Source organism: Orcinus orca, chromosome 10 (genome assembly GCF_937001465.1).
Source record: "Orcinus orca chromosome 10, mOrcOrc1.1, whole genome shotgun sequence".
In the NCBI taxonomy this organism is placed as follows: Eukaryota; Metazoa; Chordata; class Mammalia; order Artiodactyla; family Delphinidae; genus Orcinus; species Orcinus orca.
Genome location: NC_064568.1, coordinates 75,999,864 through 76,017,134, shown reverse-complemented (window position 1 = coordinate 76,017,134; position 17,271 = coordinate 75,999,864). Strand labels below are relative to the sequence as shown.

The window sequence follows — 17,271 nt, the reverse complement described above, 5'->3', positions numbered from 1 at the left end:
GATAAATAAATATACATCCTCAAAGAGTTGCAAACAAGTTCCCTGGCCTAAGTTCACCCAAGTGCTTTTAGGATGTCTCCCAGGCTTAGAAATGAGCTGTTTCCAAGGTCTCTCAGAAAACAGTGCCAAAGGGGTAAGAATGAGCAGATCTAAAAGGCAGCCTCTAACTCCTAGCGTGATGTGGGCCCCCCGCCAGTGACTGCGCTTGTCGGCACCGAGGTTTCCCCGTCCCTCTCTAGAGCTGTGATAAGTCAAGGCATACGGACGGACAGCACGGGACAGAAAGCAAGCAACCGCTCTACCCCAGGCCCTCGACCTTCTCGCAGGGGAGGGACTTACCAAAAATAAACAGCGGCCTAGAAAAAAAAGTTTCCAAGCTAGAGTTAGCCTCACTAGTAGTAGAATTTTTCTGAGGCTAGAGCTCTCCAGGCCAAGGTCCGTTTTTACTCATCCTTGTCTTTGGTTGACTTTCTTTTTAAGAACCCAAAAGAGATGTCAGAAGGCAAACAGACTACCCCCTACGGCTGAGCTGCCTGAGCTCTCGTGACTACAGTCAAGGGTTCACTTGTTGGCCCCATTCATGTGCCCAGAGATTAGCATCGTGGAACCATCGAGGCTGCTGTCTTTCTACCCTGACTCGTCCCCCTGGTTGCAATAAGGGGCTTTACCCAAGGATGGGGTGAGCACTCCTTCCTTCAGACAACAGGCTGATAAGGAACTGAGCGCCCTGCTAGATCCTTCACCCACCCCTCTCTCGGGGTAGGCCAAAACAAGAGCCCAGCGCTTACCAAGACGGTTTTCCTCTCACCAGTAATATAGGATCTCTGCTCTCATCCAGCCCTGGTAAGTCCTACGACCAATAAGTGCCCAGGTGTACGCAGGAGTAGGTGTCAGACTAGAGAAGAAACTGCGGATGAGAAAAGACCCAGTGTACACACATGACAAAACCAAAAAAGCCATTTTATTGAAAATTAAATTCAAACTTCAAATTAATATTACAATCATGGAAAAAATGCCAAATAATTCAATTTACAGTTGCAACATACAATACAAATAGTCCCTTTGAAGTTAAGAGTAAACTCATCCACAATCATGACCTGTGGCACAAAGCAGAATTTGTACAATATGTGCACGGAAAGCAAATCTTGGGCAACAGCGACTGGAAAAAAATAAAAATGAAAAGCTTGTATTTACACAAAATGCTACAAATACTTTTGTTCCACAGAAATCTAAGAATGGTAAAGCATATCCAAAAAAAATGGAATTTTATTCAAAATACCTAAGAAATTACTGTAAGTTATGGTTTTGGCTGATATATTTCAAAGTACTGCATGAAGAAGCAAACAGTTATTTGTAAACATGAAGTAAACAAACATCTAAAAAATTCCCACATAGAAAATATGTTTCAAACGTGTTATCTTTTTAAGAACAACAAATTCAAGGTTTGGAAGAGTCGTCTTTTATTTATTTTATTTATTATGGTTCTTTCGAACGTCATAGGTATAATTCTTGTTTTTGCTAATGCTTTGTGTTTCCATGCGTTCACCTAGACTCTGAGTCAGTCCCTTTCCTGGGAATGGAGGGAACTCTTTCAGCCAGCACATACATCTCTTCCCCTCTGAATCTGCAATGGATGGGCCCCAATGGTGTACAGTTCTCTGCTCACTTTTAAAAGGCCCTGGTGGGGGTAAGACGGCCTGAAGAGCGAACCACAGCTGATCTGTTGAGTCTTTCAGTTCCAACCTGGATGTCATTTCACACACACAAAAAAACTAAAGCTTCGGTACCTGTCCTGGAACTCTGACATAGTTTAGAACAGGTTAAAAAAGTGGCTGTATTGGTCACGCTGTAAACCATGCCTTTTTAACCTGAAGGAAGTAGAGTGCTGGCTAGTTCATGGTTCCACAGTAGCAGTAAGGCTTTGCTTTGGTCTTGAAATCACAAATCATACACGTGACCCAGTGCAAATTAAGGATTTGGTTAAAAAAGAAAAAAAAAAAAAGATAGAAAAATTTAAACCCCCGGGCTAAAAAAGGGCTGAATTTGATCTAAGAAATGTAAATTACCCCATTGGAATGGTTTGAGTGAGGGGAGAAGGAAGAAGTGCTTGAATTTTTCCCAAGAAAAAAAAAAGAAAACTTTTAAAGTGTTTCTGGGTTGCTGCCTGCAGCCACTATACTAACATTTCAACACAAAAGCATCCCTCAAGTCACTTAGTATGTGTACTGTAAACTTAAAAAAGCCCTTTCAACATTAAAAAAGAATGTACAGATATAGTACCTTTTTTATTAAATAGGGTACAGCTGGCACTGGCAGTAACATTTTTCTGTCAATTAATTAAGATTGAAATGTGTAACCAGACACTGGCTTTTTTAAGTGCTACTGAAACAAACACACATATTTTACACTTACAAATAAATGGACAGTGGCTTGCTTCAAGCTACCACACACAAATAATAAATAGTATCAATTACTACTTCCATCTTCAGTAATAGGAAAGTGGCTTATTTATCTAAGCATACTTGGTATACAACCTTTAGAAGGCAAAGTGTTTTGTTTTGGTTGGGCTTGGTTTTCCCCTCGATCTTTATTAGGAGGAGTCAGGGTGAATTCCCAGGCGAGGAGCACAGGTCCAATGCCCCACGAGCTGTCCCAAGATGCTTGGTGCTCTATGAGGTGGGCTGGACGATGACCCGGGAGCAAGGGGCCTCTGGGGCCGGAGGCAAATCTCTAAAGGTTCTGCCTGGGGGCGGGCACAAGGTTTAAATGAAAGGGCCCTGACCTGTGGGGGAGGTGGGTGGGGATCTGCCTGGTGGTGTCGTGAAGTGGTCCTGGCTTGGATCAAGGATCCACACTTGAGAATCTGCCACGTGGCCGCCAGGAGTGGTCAAAGTGCATCCGACAGGAGGGCTTCGGCTCAAATTCATACGCAGTAGTAGACACCAAATTCCACCTAGCTTTGCCTTCCCTTCGCCCCCCCATGGTGAGAAACATGAATATCAGAGGCTGTATTATGGGTCCCCACTGCCTGTATGTTCTCAGATCAGCTGCCTGCTGGAACTTGCCTGCTCCTTCAGAAGACCCTGCTCCCAGAAGACAAGGACTTAACTCTGCTCCTTTAAATGCAAATTCTGTGGGAAGCTGCCGGTGGGCCCGGGGCTAAGGCAGATTTGGGTTCCCCTGACTTACTGTTTGGTAAGGCGTTTTGGGTAACACTCCCTGGAGCAGTTCTGCTTTCCTGTACCGTGTGTGTATCACGACTGATCCTTCAGCCACATGTGTGGCTTTAAGCTGACTACGTCTTCACTGGTGATGTCGAGTTTTGCTTTAACTCTGAAACCACAGAACATTGTTCTGCAGTTCAAGGATTCACTTGTGCTTGTCTTTTTAATATGACAAGAGTCATCATTATTTCAAAGAAATTAGGAAACCACATCACTCCAGCATTTTATGCTGACAATGAGCAACATAAGTGATAAAGGACTAAGGGTTGCTTTTTAAATCTCTGATTATTGCTTTTTAAAAGGCAAAGCTGTGTTAGAGGCAATCAAAGATCGGAAAAGAACTAACATAACATTTCCTTCATACATCACAAAAACAAGCTACATCTAAAATATTTGGAGATGGAAGTATTTTTAAAAATCACATTGTGTCTGGATGAACTGAAATTGCTTAGCAATATTTCAGATATGGCTCTAGCCCACTGAAGGAATTTGTTACTTAATAAAGAGCACTTTTAGAGACCGAAGTCAACATATCAATACACTAAGAAATGTTTCAAGGGTCCAAATGTCATTAAATAATTATAAATATATCTTTAAAGTTATATGACCATTCACGTTAGCAAGTTACCTCAGATTTTACACATATTCATAATTTAAAAAAAAAAAGAAGACAAATAACACACAGCCAAACGCAAACACTATCTCTACCGTTATGGCTATAATAAGGTATTGCCATTTTCAGTTTTGCATAAAAGAAGAAGGGGTTAGGTGGGAAGGGGGCAGTTCGGGATCGGATTTCTTTTTGGTTAAATGGGAAAAGGAAAAAAAAAAGTATAAAAAGGTAAAATAAAATAATCTATCCTGATCGGTACTTTTTGAAGTCACTTTCTTAAAGTAGGAAAAAATTAAAATAAAAACAACTGAACCAAACAGTTCAAATGAGTACTTGCAGAAAGTGTGAAAGCCAAAGTTTGGAACAGTTACTCTGAATGGATGGCAAGGGAGCGGAAGCATTCTTTCTGCCCCTTTTCCCTCCGTGGGCACCTGGACCGGCTGTGTAAGTGGGTCTGCGGAGGGCACTGGTCCACACACAGCGGCACCGTGAGGGTGTGTGGTTTCAAAGCACAGGGGACAAGCGTCTTTGCTTCTCCTCCTGAACTTGGAGTCCACCTCTCTGAACTGGCATCTGAACAGGTTACTGAGGATAACAGACCAAATGACAACAGCAACGAAAGTACCTTTTTTTCCTTTGTTTGCTCACAAAGGTACATGTTTAAAGAGAGAATGATCTGAAATCTGATTAGGATTGTCTCTCTTGGGCCTCTTGCTTCTCAAGAGCTACCCTCTGAGGGTTGCAAGATCATGACAGAGTGAGTGAATGCCAAGACAAAAAAAAAAAAAAAAAAAACCTTCTAAAAAATAGGCACTTTGTAGATAGGCTAGTTGATATACATATATACGCACTCTCTATATATGTATATGTTGGTACGTTTGGGATGTGGCTCCCAGAGACCGCTGGGCCACTGCTGAGGAAGTTTCAATAGGGTCGCCAAACAGATTCATCCATTCTGCCACTAGAATTCAAAACGGTGGGGGAACTGCTGTGGCTTCCGTCGGCGTCAACGCCATCGTTCTGGTTAGGCAGGTTTGCGTTTAAGAGCGCGCTGCCGTTCGAGGTGGTGGTGCACGGCGGTAGCATTCTGGAAGGAGACCGGTCTCCCCCGGGCACCATGGGGAACTGATAGGATCCTGACGAGGTGCCGTAGTAGAGATATGGAGTGCTGCTGGTCTGGAAGGGTCCGCTCTGGCTTTGGGAGGAGCCGGGGTAGGGTGGTGGCAGGTAGGTGTGGTAGTGAGTGGTGGCGGACATACCGAGGGACATGCCTGAGGTGACTGGCGGGGTATAAGTAAAGGTGGCTGGATAGTGCATTCGTGGGTTGGAGAAGCGGCTCTCAGTGAGGGATGAAATGCTTGAGAACTGCCTGGGGTCTGAAAAAGGGCCCAGTTCTGAAGCACCTAAAAATTACAACAGAAGATGGGGAGGGGGGAGGGAAACATCTGTAAATAGCAGTTAAAATCACGAAAGAATTTATTTTTTTTTTACAAGAAAAGAAAGAAAACTTCAGCTTTCCCCCAAAGGAACAGCAAGCCACAAACAGACTTTCAAATGCACCGGTCACTACACAGACTTCTGGGGCTTTTCTGTTTGTTTGTTTTTCACTTTACAGTCTTAGCAGCATTGAGCCTCAAGTTCTTCACCCCCAGAGAATCCCAAAGGGCTTTAAAAGCCCAAATGTGTGCTAGGTCGTGTGTGTAAACCAACCCAACACTCTGATCAGACAGATTCACTCACCAGACTTTAAGACTGAATCCTCATTGATTTTTTTTCCCCTCTCTTTTTGTTCCTTGTTGTACCTCAGATATTTGAAAGTGACCTTTTTACTAAGTCGGACACGTTTCTTTTCCTCAACCCAATATAAAGAAATTCCAAAGTGATCCGTTTTGTTTTGGGTACTCTTAGCAGGGCCCCTTGTCAATGAAGGAACGTCCAAAAGATACCCTAGCATGGGCCTATCACTTCAACTCTTAAAATAATGTGAAATCCTGTTTTATTCCTCATCTTGGTAACAGATTTCAAAAAAAAATCAAACTAGATTTCAATGTTTTCTGGAACTATCTTACTTATCTGGGGGTGTATAGGGAGTGTCTGACCCTTAGAAATTCTCCCAAGGGTCTTAAACTAGCAGGATTTGAAAGTGGGTGGGGGGAAGGCTTGGTACCTAGGAATCACTGCATTTCAAGTCTTGATGGGAGAAGTAGGACCTGATTAAGGCCACCTGCCAACAGCAGCTTTGGGGAAAGGCTCGCTGGTAGAGGAGATAAAGCAGGAGGGTACCTCACCATCCACCCTCCGGATCCCTGTACCACATCCTACAGAATTAGCTTCAGGCCAGTTTGAACTGGGAACCTGAAGCAAAGACAGCTTTCCTCTAAAATGTAAAGTCCTTTAACTTCTAAAGCTAACAGGGTGCCTCCTTAATAGGTATTTCTGGCACTTAACTTATGAAACCACAGTTAGAAACTACTTCGTGTGGAAATTAGTTTTCGGAAATGCCAAAAACTTATAGTTGTGATCTTTAAAGACAGAGTTATGAATTTCTAACACTGACAGAACTGTGACAAGCTGTTTTATAATACCCATGTTCTTAAGATTTTGTTCACACCTAAAATCTTCCAGTCCCTTGGATCTCATACATTTGCTTTTCCTACCGCTTTTGTCTGTAAGGGAAAGCACTCAGTAATTCTTGAAGGTCTTAGTGAGCAGGTACTTCTTCAGCTTCCATTTTCTTAGCCACGATCTTGGATACTATAATATTTATTAAACGAATCATCCCAATATTTTTCTTTCAAGGTGCTGATCGAGAGTTGTTCATTTTTTGTTAAAATGCACACTGCCTGTGTTCTTTATAAAATGCTCGGGTCAGGTGCCGTGATGTGCACTGATAGCAAGAACTGACTACTTCAAAGCAATATATCGTTAACAAGGTGTTTCTCACTCATGGACAGTCCCAATCAGACAGCCCCACCCAGCCCAGCCCAGCAATTGTGAAAAGTCTCACCTGCCTGGCTCTTCTTACTGAGAGTGGAAGGCCAGAGGCAGAAGTCAGAGGTGGCAGTGTCATCATCTGTAAAATGAGGGGATGAGCTCTAAGTTCCCTTCCGGCTCTAACGTTCTATCACCGTGAATCCCAAGACAGGAGGAGAAGCAACGGCCTTGGGGGTGGGGAAGGGGAGGCAGAGAAGGTCCCACCCCTCACAGTACCTTCCCAGAATCCACAGGCCCATAAGCAGAGAGTAAAAAGCTGGTGAGCAGCTTCTAATACCAGAAGCAAACACTTTCAAGATGACAAACCAAAACTAGCACAGTCTGGGCAGTTACTCTCTGCTTTTTATAAATTCTTCCATCCTCCGCTGGCCTCTCCCTAACCCCACCCAAATAGGAAATTCTGACAAGCTCAGGTGTGAAAAGGTACAAGAAGTGATTAGGACAGAATCGCCAACGGGGCCAGATGAGATCTGCCATCTCCCTGCCCTGTGCTTCTGTAGTACCTGAACAATGTGAGCAATTTCAAATGGAAAGACGGCACCCTTACAACACCAGCGTTTGCCCCCCACGGGAGCACAGAGCTCACACAGGTAGGCTCAGCAATGTAAAAAATGCTTCTCGTGGGTATTTATACTTAAAATATACTGTCGCCATAATTAAAATTCCAGGTGGGTTCCCTGATTTTGAGGCAGAAGCCTCATTAAAACCCTTTATGTGGGGACCCTGCCAGTAAACTCCAGTGCGGTTTTGAATTTCTCTCTCCACCTCCCACCCCCAACTTCTCGATTGTACCTGATACATTTGTCTGATGTTTTTATTATCCATCACATGCCAGGATCACTCTACCTTTTTGGCTTCTAAATGCCCGCTAATGCAAATGGACATTCATCTTTCAAGTAATGAGCTCTGGCTGTGGTTTATAGAAAATAATGCAACAAACTTCCGCTGGCTTTACAGAACTCTGACCAATGACTTCTAGTCATTTGAGACTGTCATGTCTTGAGGATTAACTCCTTCTGGGCAAAGAGAGCTCAGGAGGACTTTAAAGGGATGATACGGTAATTTTTATGTTACAAAAAATAAAATTTTCTAGAACTTAGTTATTTCGTGTTACACTGCAATGTGTTCTGTAGGAAGAAATTTTAACAACTTGCTGCAGTATCATGTGAGAGCTCTTATATAATAATCAATGATGGGGAGATGGAAGGAATTCTAAACTTAAAAAGAAAGAACTTAAACCCCTTCCTAACCTTCGATTATTTATAATAATTATTATAGAAGCAAAGGATATAACTAAATTTTCTTTCATTGAATGGGGTTGTACCTGTACTTCTAATCTCCATTCTGTACAAGAACTCAGTTTTTCTTTTAGACCATCTTCTCAGGTTATTTCGACCTTGTGTCCTAAACTATTCATACCCATGTCACCAGCCACATTACGTACAGCTACAAACTATCTATAGACCTGGATATTATATCAACTAAAGGAAAGAAAATATAATATCTACTTACTAAAAGGATCAGGATGAAAGCCTGGAGAGTTCTAAAAGTACTCTCACCCCAGTCTAATTTTAGAAATGTAATGCCGAAGCTCAGTAACGGCCCCAGTGATCTGCCTTGTAGCCTTAGAGCCAGTTTAAAACTCCAGATTACAACCTACCGATTAAATAAAGCCAGCACTGCCAGGAGTTACTTGAAGCCCAAGATAAACATGGTGCATCTTCCTGATAGGCTCGTTTTACCCAGCATGGAGACAAGCGTATGCTGTACAGTAAACATGGACGTGATATGGAGTAGAGTGCAACACTTGGGTGAATTTTCAGACAAACAAAAAATGACTTCAACAAAATTTTGCACTTGTGAAGCTTTAAACTATGCCCCCAGATTCCCTAAGGTACCCATTTATCCTCCTCTGCTAGTCTGGGGTACTCTGGTGAAAAAAAAAATCCAAACCCCTCGTTGACTGTTTAGATGATCCTAATCCAACCCGCTGACAAATAGGGAAGCTAAGCGGAGAAGGGAGCCATGTGCTCTACAAAAATCACAACGCTCCAGAGAGGCAGAACCACAGCTAGACAAGACCTCTTCGACCTCGAACCGCTCTGCAGTCTTAGTCACCCTTAAGGAATTCGGTGGACACAACCACAGATACATTTGCTGTCTTACGAGCCTATCTGCCGAAATGAATTTGCCTAGAAATATTTAAGTAGGTTCTTCTGGTGCCCATGTGTTGCCCAATGAGAGCTACTGTTCTTGGGACACTATTTAAAAACTCTTTCGGGACTTGTTGATCTAATCTGCTCAACAGTGAGCAACTAATTCGGTTGTTCGGGCATAATGTGAATGAGACCAAGGTCAAGGGCTTGATTCCCTTAGGACCTGCTGGTTCCCTACAGATGCATTTCATTCCACAATTGCTCGCTGCACCCTTAGCCAGTCAGACAGCTGCAGATTTATGTAGTTATCATAAATAGAGCTGCAAGAACCTTGCTCATTGAAACGGCAGCAGCAGCAGTTTTTCACAACCCAGTGTACCTGGGGAAGAATATATTAATAAAATGCCCGGAAGCTCAAATAAAAATGAAATCAATGTTAAAAGTAAAAATTTCTGGGCTTCCCTGGTGGCGCAGTGGTTGAGAGTCCGCCTGCCGATGCAGGGGACACGGGTTCGTGCCCCGGTCCGGGAAGATCCCACATGCCGCGGAGCGGCTGGGCCCGTGAGCCATGGCCGCTGAGCCTGCGCGTCCGGAGCCTGTGCTCCGAAACGGGAGGGGCCCCAACAGTGAGAGGCCCGCGTACCGCATAAAAAAAAAAAAAAGTAAAAATTTCTTGCTCCTATCCGCCAAAGTCTATGGGGAAAAACGAAATGGCCTCCCTTCACCCAACCAGGTCTCTTGGGCCTCCCAAGCAAGTGGAAAGTGTAGGGGAAAGGAGTGAAACCAAGATAAGGGAGAATAAAAGAGAAGCTCTGATCTTTTATTCTTGCAGCCTGCAAGCCTCCACTCAGTGCCTTCCACACCCCGATGGCTAAGGAGAGTTACCTTGGGTCATACTTGACTTTTAACTAGAGTGAGCTGCGGAGGGCAGTGATAGTCTAATCCCTGTTCGTCTTCCCCTTTGGGGCTTAATAACAATGATACTTGATGTTTCTAGGCCTTTACCAAGTACTTTCACATGCATTTTCTTATTCAGTAGACCCTCAAGACGTTATGGTTGGTTGAAAATGGGCCAGGAGAGCTCTCAAAAGAATGGAAATAGGAGTTTGAAAAGAATAGCAGACCGGGGTAGTTGCCATTCGGGGCTGTCAGCTAGGAAACATCGTACCCATGTATCACCCCCTCTCAGCAGTGGAATTTACACGCCCCAGCCAAGGAGGGCAGCTCGGGGCGGAGAAAAGGACAAGGGGCCTTGAATCCAGGTGGAACACAGATGGGCAAATGCAGAGTCCTCTGTCCTTTTTTAATGCAAGGGCAAAAATATACAGAATGAAAAGCCATCATGCTTCTCGGCAATGAGGCGTTAACTTCAAAGCTTCATCGAGGCCTTCCAAATGGTGGGAGTTGTCGCCACACTAAATCTCAAATAACAACGTCCGGGTACTTTTTATTAACCCCCTCGCAGCATCCTTTCTATTGGAACATATAATGCATGAGATCTCCACAGAGCCGCTCTCCTCTAAGAATCTTCTTCCCTTCTACATTTTGGCTGCCACCTTCCCAACTGCTCTATTATATAATTTCCTATTTCACTCCTGTTCGAAATAGCATTTATTTTCCATGTCACTCTTTCGGGCCCTCAGCCACTACTTTACTGAATTATTAGCTGTTTCGTAGCCTGTGCTCTCCAACTACAAAGTAAGCTTTGGATGGTAAAGATGATTTATTTTCCTTTCATATCCCTCAGAACTGTCTATATTGTAAGAGCTTAAATTTTTTTAAATATAAGTGTATGAAGGGATGGATAAATCGACAAATAAGTAAATTAGTTGGGGGATCAGGAACTGCGCACAACAGCTGGTACATTTTTGACGCATCAAGCAAATAGATATTATAATAAACATTAAGTAATGCTGACATCAAACCTAAAATGTAACTCAAATACGATTCCATACCTATAAAACCTCCTAAAGCTCTCTTTAAAGGGTGTTCAAAGCTCTCCCCAAGCATTGTTACATCAGTTGACCTCACGTTTCAGACAGGGGCCCGCAAACGGCAGTTACCACTAGTGAACGGATTCCTCTGTGTTGCCACCGTGCTGTTCCCAATATCCTGAGAGTCCGTATCTGTGTGTAAGTCTACACTGGGGAGCCACGGGGAGAAGACAGGAAGGAGAAAGACAGCCAGGCCAGAAAGGTACAGCCTGCGGGAAGGCGAGTCAGCACGCTCCTCTCCCTCTGGACCCCAAGGTAACTGTTGCCACTAAGGTCACGTGGTTTATTTGGAGTGGGCTGGAAAGCTTGCTTCCTGTCTGAATTTCTAGGTAGTATATAGAGCCAGTATGTCAGCATCATCCAGAATTGTGGATGACCTTTATAGGTGAAGAGATGGCACCCTGGAGACACGTGGATCTGCGTGACATCCCGAGATGAAAACACGGTCCTCCTGTCTCAGGCCCGACTGTGCTACTCCCTGTCTGCATCCCTGACAGTGCGTGCCAGTGGGGAAACGTAGAGCTTCGGCCTTGAGCTTCCAGAGATCTGCATTCTATGAAAACACACACAGAAGGGGAAAATCTTCCACCTTTTCAGGCCACACAGGGGCAGAGACTTGAAACCACAGGGTGTCATCCCGACCCAGCACAGGTCACAGCCACCCTTCACCAGGCGTGACTGAGCAGCTCTGCAAAGGGGGTGCGGAAAATAAGGGTGAGGCTATTGGCATAGTCAGAGCCCTCTGTTCTACTCTTCCACGGTCACGTCCCATTACTGCTCGGTATGAACCTTCCTCTTTGGGGCGGGGCATGTACTCAGAACCCTCACTACAGCTTTGCTCATCCCCAGACTCACGGCCACCTCTCTTTTCTCTGCCAGAGCCGGGTACGTAAGCACTGCCTTCAAAGCTCACCACTACACAAGGACTTCCCAGGTATACAAATCCCTATCACCTTTTCCTTACCCTATACATCTGCAACGTTTACAGATGTAAATTTACCACTCCATGCATTTTAAAGTATCATCACTGGTTTTAGAGAAGCATTTTCATTTTCCAGCTAAAGGGAAAGCAAATGAAGAAGAAGAACCGTGTATCCTTCCTTGAGATCCTACCTAGCAGGGGCTTCCCTGGCGGTCCAGTGGTTAAGACTCCTCACTTTTACTGTAGGGGGCACGGGTTCGATCCCTGGTCAGGGAACTAAGACCCCGCACACTGTGCAGCCAAAAAAAAAAAAAAAACAAAAACAAAAGCAGCTCCCCTACCTCGTTCACGGTATGGCACTGAAAAAAGACGCGTACTTCCAAAACATCTACTAAACGAATCAGTTACTAGCATAGACCCAAGCAAGCAACATGACAGAAGCAGAAATGCTATGTAAACATTACCTAAAAATCAACTTTCGACTCTACGCAGAACATTACTTTGCATTTTCCACATTGAGGTTTTAAGAGATTTTTTACATCGGTTTTCTTACTTTCCCTGAATTTGTCCCCTCGCATTAAAATGATCAAGCATCAATCACTAAATTAGTTTTACTTTTAATTTCATTAGACAATGGGTGGAAAAATATACCCCCCGTGGGAGAAACGTAATGGATCACGTCGATGGAGAAGAGAGCAGCAAAATGAGGATCTGAAATCGATTTTTTGAAGATAATGAGAGGTCAGACCAGCAAGCTTCACGGTTTTGCAAAAGAGAGGAAAAGTGCCTCGACTATCCAGTATAAATATTTATTTTCCGTGTTGTAATGAATTGTACTTTTCCACTGCACCCTCACAAATTCTGAAAGACCAGCTGATCCCAAGGCTGAGAAAGTATGCTATGCTGAAGGAAAAATAAAAATAAAAATAAAGCCAAAAACGCACAACCTGGCAATTTTCAGAAACTTCAACCATCCCTTAAACCCACCCAAATTTTGAGGATATGGTTGGAATAATACATTTCCTCTCGGTGAGAAGGAGGGAGGCCATAGATGTGCAGTGCGTGTGTGTGTGTGTGTGTGTGTGTCCGTGTGTGCATGGGGAGGGAGGGTAAGAGAGAAGGAAGAAACCAAAGGGTGAAGGGGGGAGAGAAACGGAGGAAAAACGAGAGAGATCTTCTTGCTAGGCCTTGATTAAGAACTTTTTAAAGGCTAGGAAGGGTGGATAGTCTTTGAAACCAGATCCGCCACAGGAAGGAGGCCAGCACCCAGGACACCGTGTCTTTCAGAAGGGGCCACCCACAGTGCCGCGGTGGTCATATGACTGCTCTGTCACATCCTGAAGCCATTTCCAGCCCATGCACACGTCTGTGCTCCCATTTAGAGAGGATGGGATATATGGGGAACACACATATGGAAACACTTTCAGAGAATCAGTTTCCATGAAATTCATAATGAGCCAAGTGGCTTCAGATGTGGTTGCGTTCCTCCGATTAGCCAGAAAAAAAAAAAAAAGAAGGAAGAAAAGGAGGAAAAAGGGACAAATCCACCCTTTCAGACCTTATTTCAGTTTCAGAGAAATTAAAAACCACTAATGACTTATGGCTACCAAAACACAGAGCCACAATTAAGACAGGAGGAACTAGGAAAAAGAGGGACAGAGGTTTAGAAGCAACAGCCTTTCCCTCCTAAAAATAACAGCTTCAATATCAGTAATCTTGTCTTAAATCAGGGGGAGGCTTTCCTGTGACGGTATCTGCCTAGGGTGGCATAATTTTCTGACATCCTGGCAACATGCAGTGCGCATGCGCACGTGTGGGGTGGGACCATGCGGACAGAGGCAGAGGCTAGGAGACCGGCTTTTATTCGATAACATATGTGGCCAATTAAGATTATTTTAAAAATTGCAACTAAATGATAAATTGTTCCTAAGTAAATCTTTCCAAAAAGCCTGAATGCAGAAGGGACAGCCTGGTATTTTCCTGTGGCCTGTGCTAATGGTAACTCAGACTATATTAAAAGCAGAAATTTATGAACTGGTTGAGATGTTATATATTAGACAATCAAGCTCAGCTGATAGGAAGGCATGAAATACAAGAAGGGAACAAATGGGGGAGGGACTTTAAAAAGGGACATTGAACTGATATTAGTAAGTTAAGACGTTATTTTTATATTAAAACCAAAGCAGATACACTATGGAGGAAAATTCACATTAATTTTAAGGTATAACAGGAGACAAGAAAATGCTCTCCAGGCAAGAGGTGGGGTTGTTTTGGGTTACGTCAGCAGATTGGGGGGCGCAGAGTGGGGAAGGAGCCGAGTTCCCTCTGCCCTTTGGGGTGCTCCAGTGGGAAAGTCTTTCAAGCTTGGCACGTTGTTTAGGAATGCCCTGAGGATGCGCTGGGTACCAGCACTGGCCGGTGCTTAACAGACCAGTCTCTGCTCCAAGCACAGGAATCCTCCGAGTGATTTTGTAGTCACAGCATCCCACGGTGTCGCAGGTTTTACTACGGGGAAAGAGATTCGAAGGTTCCCACCTGCAGAGGATCTGTACTCCATGGGAGATGTCTACTCACATTAAATCCTCACCCCAGCCCTGGGAGGGAGACAGTTATCACTGACCCCACATTATGGATGACAGACTGAAGCCCCAAGAAGCAAAGTGATTTCCTCAAGGTTACAGACCAGTAAATGGTGGCCTGGGACCTGGCCCCAGACCTAGGGGGCTCAGCTGCCACAGTCCCCTCCACGGTTCAGGGATTCTGTGTCACTTTCATGCGAGTTCTAACATACTGGTGGCCATGCCTACCTGGAGGGCAATGATGGAAAGGGTTCTGATCAATTGTCAGTGACAGGCCTGGGGATGGAGGTGGGGATGGGATGTGGAACGGGGTGGGGTGGGGGGGCTGATTCCTGCCACCTATTTTCCGTGCTCGACTCAGCCCCAGAATTCTCATATGGTCCTTACCGTTGATGTTCTGAGTGATCGTAAGCAAGTCACTTTATTTATTCCCCAGGTTCTCTCATTGGGTAAGACTCTTGTAAGTGAGAACGGGCAAAAGTACACAGCAAATAGTAAACAGCTCCGTCTCAAAAGGGTATTCCTTCATACGGTGTTATTTGAATTAGTAGAGCCAGAGATGAAGGGAAATTTAAAAATTGGGTCCAAGCTAGGAAAGACGTGAGCTGAGAATTAGAATCCCGAAACTCCTGATTCACTCCACACACCCAGCTCCAGACCCAACCAAACTCTTCTGTTAAAAAAAAAAGCCTCTTGCAGTGGGAAAAGGAGGCTAGGAGAGCAAATAATTACCATAGCAACCACATTCCACCATCCCCTAAATGCGCAGACTGTTTTCAGATCCAGCTCGATTCTCCCCTTCTTAAAGTAGGAACAGATAGACTACATCCAGCACCAATGCAATTGCAGACTCTCCCTGTGACTGACTCTAGTGCAGACCCAGGAAGGCTCCAGGCAGCAGCTGCCTTGGAGGTAGCATCGCTCAAAATGTGACAAGCTCGGGGCACCGTTTTTTTCAAATAAAATTCCCTTCAAAGGGCTTAGCGCCCTGGTGTGGTCCCACAGCCCTGAAGCCATCCTGAACCTTAACGCCTGTGTCTCAAACCACCCGATGTCCCAAGACCCAGAATGTGAACCAGATGACCAAAGTGCTCTGGTTCAGGCTCGACGTCAGCTCCACAAGCTACAGCTCTCCCGGGCCTGATATGACCCACGTTAATCTGGGATCAAAGCCACAGGCTTCAGCCTCAAGCTGTGTCCTGCCGGGACCTGTCCTTACCCGTGCCCTCTCTCCCTCTCCAGTCAGATGCATCCACTTATCGGCTCCCTCTGCCCATGCCCTGGGAGGGGTTCCTGTCCCAGGGAGACCATGTAAGAGGCTTCCTGGTTGTGACAGAAGGTAGCCTTAGATCCAAGGTCCACTTGTGTGTGTGTTGTATCTGCTGCCCAGATGGCTTATCAATCCTCGTCTCATCCAACTTGCTGGTTCCTCAAGCTTTCCTACCCGTTCTGTGACTTCACGTCACGCTTTTTACTCGGGTTTGTGTGTATGTTTCTGGATCTCTCTATTAGGAACACAGCAAACATTTGCTGGAGTAACAATCCTGTCCCAACTTCCCTTTCCAGTTTCATTTCTCACTCTCCTTCTTTGGGAGCTCTACAATCCATTCAGACTGGACCCCTGTCCGTGTTCTGTCCTGTCCACCTTCCACTTTCCCTCCTTCAGGCGCTGGGTTTACGTTATTCCCCTCAGCCCTCAGTGTCCCCACCTCCACTCTATCTCAATCCCTTGAAATTCTAAGCAGCCTGTAAAATCTACCTCACAATCCCCCTCCGCTTCCAAGAGTCTTCTCGTGTTCTTGCTTTCGCCCAGAGTGACCCCTCCTTCCTCTGCACCTCGTTCTTCACTTATATTTCTCTTCTAGGCAGGCGTGCACACGCAGAGGACCTACAATCACCTCACCACTTCTACCAGCCTGTAAATTCCTCGAGAACCACAACTCTGTCCTCCATATCTTCAAACGCACTGTAGCTCCTCTCAGAGTGGCATTCGGGAAGTTTTTAAATGTGTGAGAGGAGAAAGAGATGGTGATGCCAGGTTTGACCTAAAGCCTTGCCTCTAACTGCATTTTGCCTGTGCCTTCTGATTTCTGCCTGTCCATCTGCAGCCGACGGCTTTTCCTGACCTACGACCCCTGTGGTTTACTTGCACCGAAAGGGCTCAGGTTAGTCCCAGACCCACAGCACTGCTCTGCCCACCGGTTCTGGGGTGCATCTCTCGTTCTAACCTGTCCCCTGGGTTTGCTCCCTTATACTAAGAGCAAAAATTTGTTCTGGCTTTTTCAGTCCCAAGCAAACTGTCCTGTCCCACGTCGACACTGACTCTCAAAAATAATAGTTCAATTAAAAAATCATGTTGCAAATGCGTACATTGCTTTTTAGGTTGTCACTGTTTTTACATGCATCTGGTTTTACCTTCACAAAAAGCCCAGCTGATGTGGAAGCTCAGTCAAGGAAAGGAGGCACCAACTCAAGGACGCAGCCAATTAGCGGCAGAGCCAGGATGGAATTGTTGCATTTCCTAATTTGTCCCTTTTCCCCACGCAACTTGTCCCTTTAGCGTCTACTACTTTTCATCCTAAGAGAAGTCCTGACAGGGAGAAAGATGGTATTTCTTTAACAACGGGGATGATCTCGATTGAATTTTTTTTTTTTTAAGTGATGACCGGCATGCCTTCTCACATTAAAGGTTTATATCCAGTAATATCAGAAACCAAACTACAACCTTTTATTTAACTGAAAAACGGACTCACTTTGAAAAGAATTTCTTTTTCTTTCTTGCTAGGATT

The 17,271-nt window shown here is 44.7% G+C and overlaps 1 protein-coding gene across 5 annotated transcripts in view; it reads right to left on the bottom strand.

Annotated features, from left to right (window-relative positions):
• The window catches only part of RUNX2 (RUNX family transcription factor 2), a 220,623-nt gene that overhangs the window by 93,573 nt on the left and 109,779 nt on the right, over positions 1-17,271 (bottom strand). For 2 of the 5 annotated variants that reach the window (XM_033423885.2, XM_033423888.2), the window contains 2 exons: positions 6,845-6,910; positions 942-5,240 (listed from right to left, as the gene is read on the bottom strand). The exons of 2 other annotated variants lie outside the window; for them this stretch is intronic. In XM_033423885.2, coding sequence (XP_033279776.2) covers positions 4,762-5,240; positions 6,845-6,910 — 545 coding nt within the window. In that variant the 3' untranslated portion in view covers positions 942-4,761. Of the gene's footprint in view, positions 1-941; positions 5,241-6,844; positions 6,911-17,271 lie in introns of those variants that run through there. One more of the 5 variants, XM_033423886.2, reaches the window with a different exon arrangement.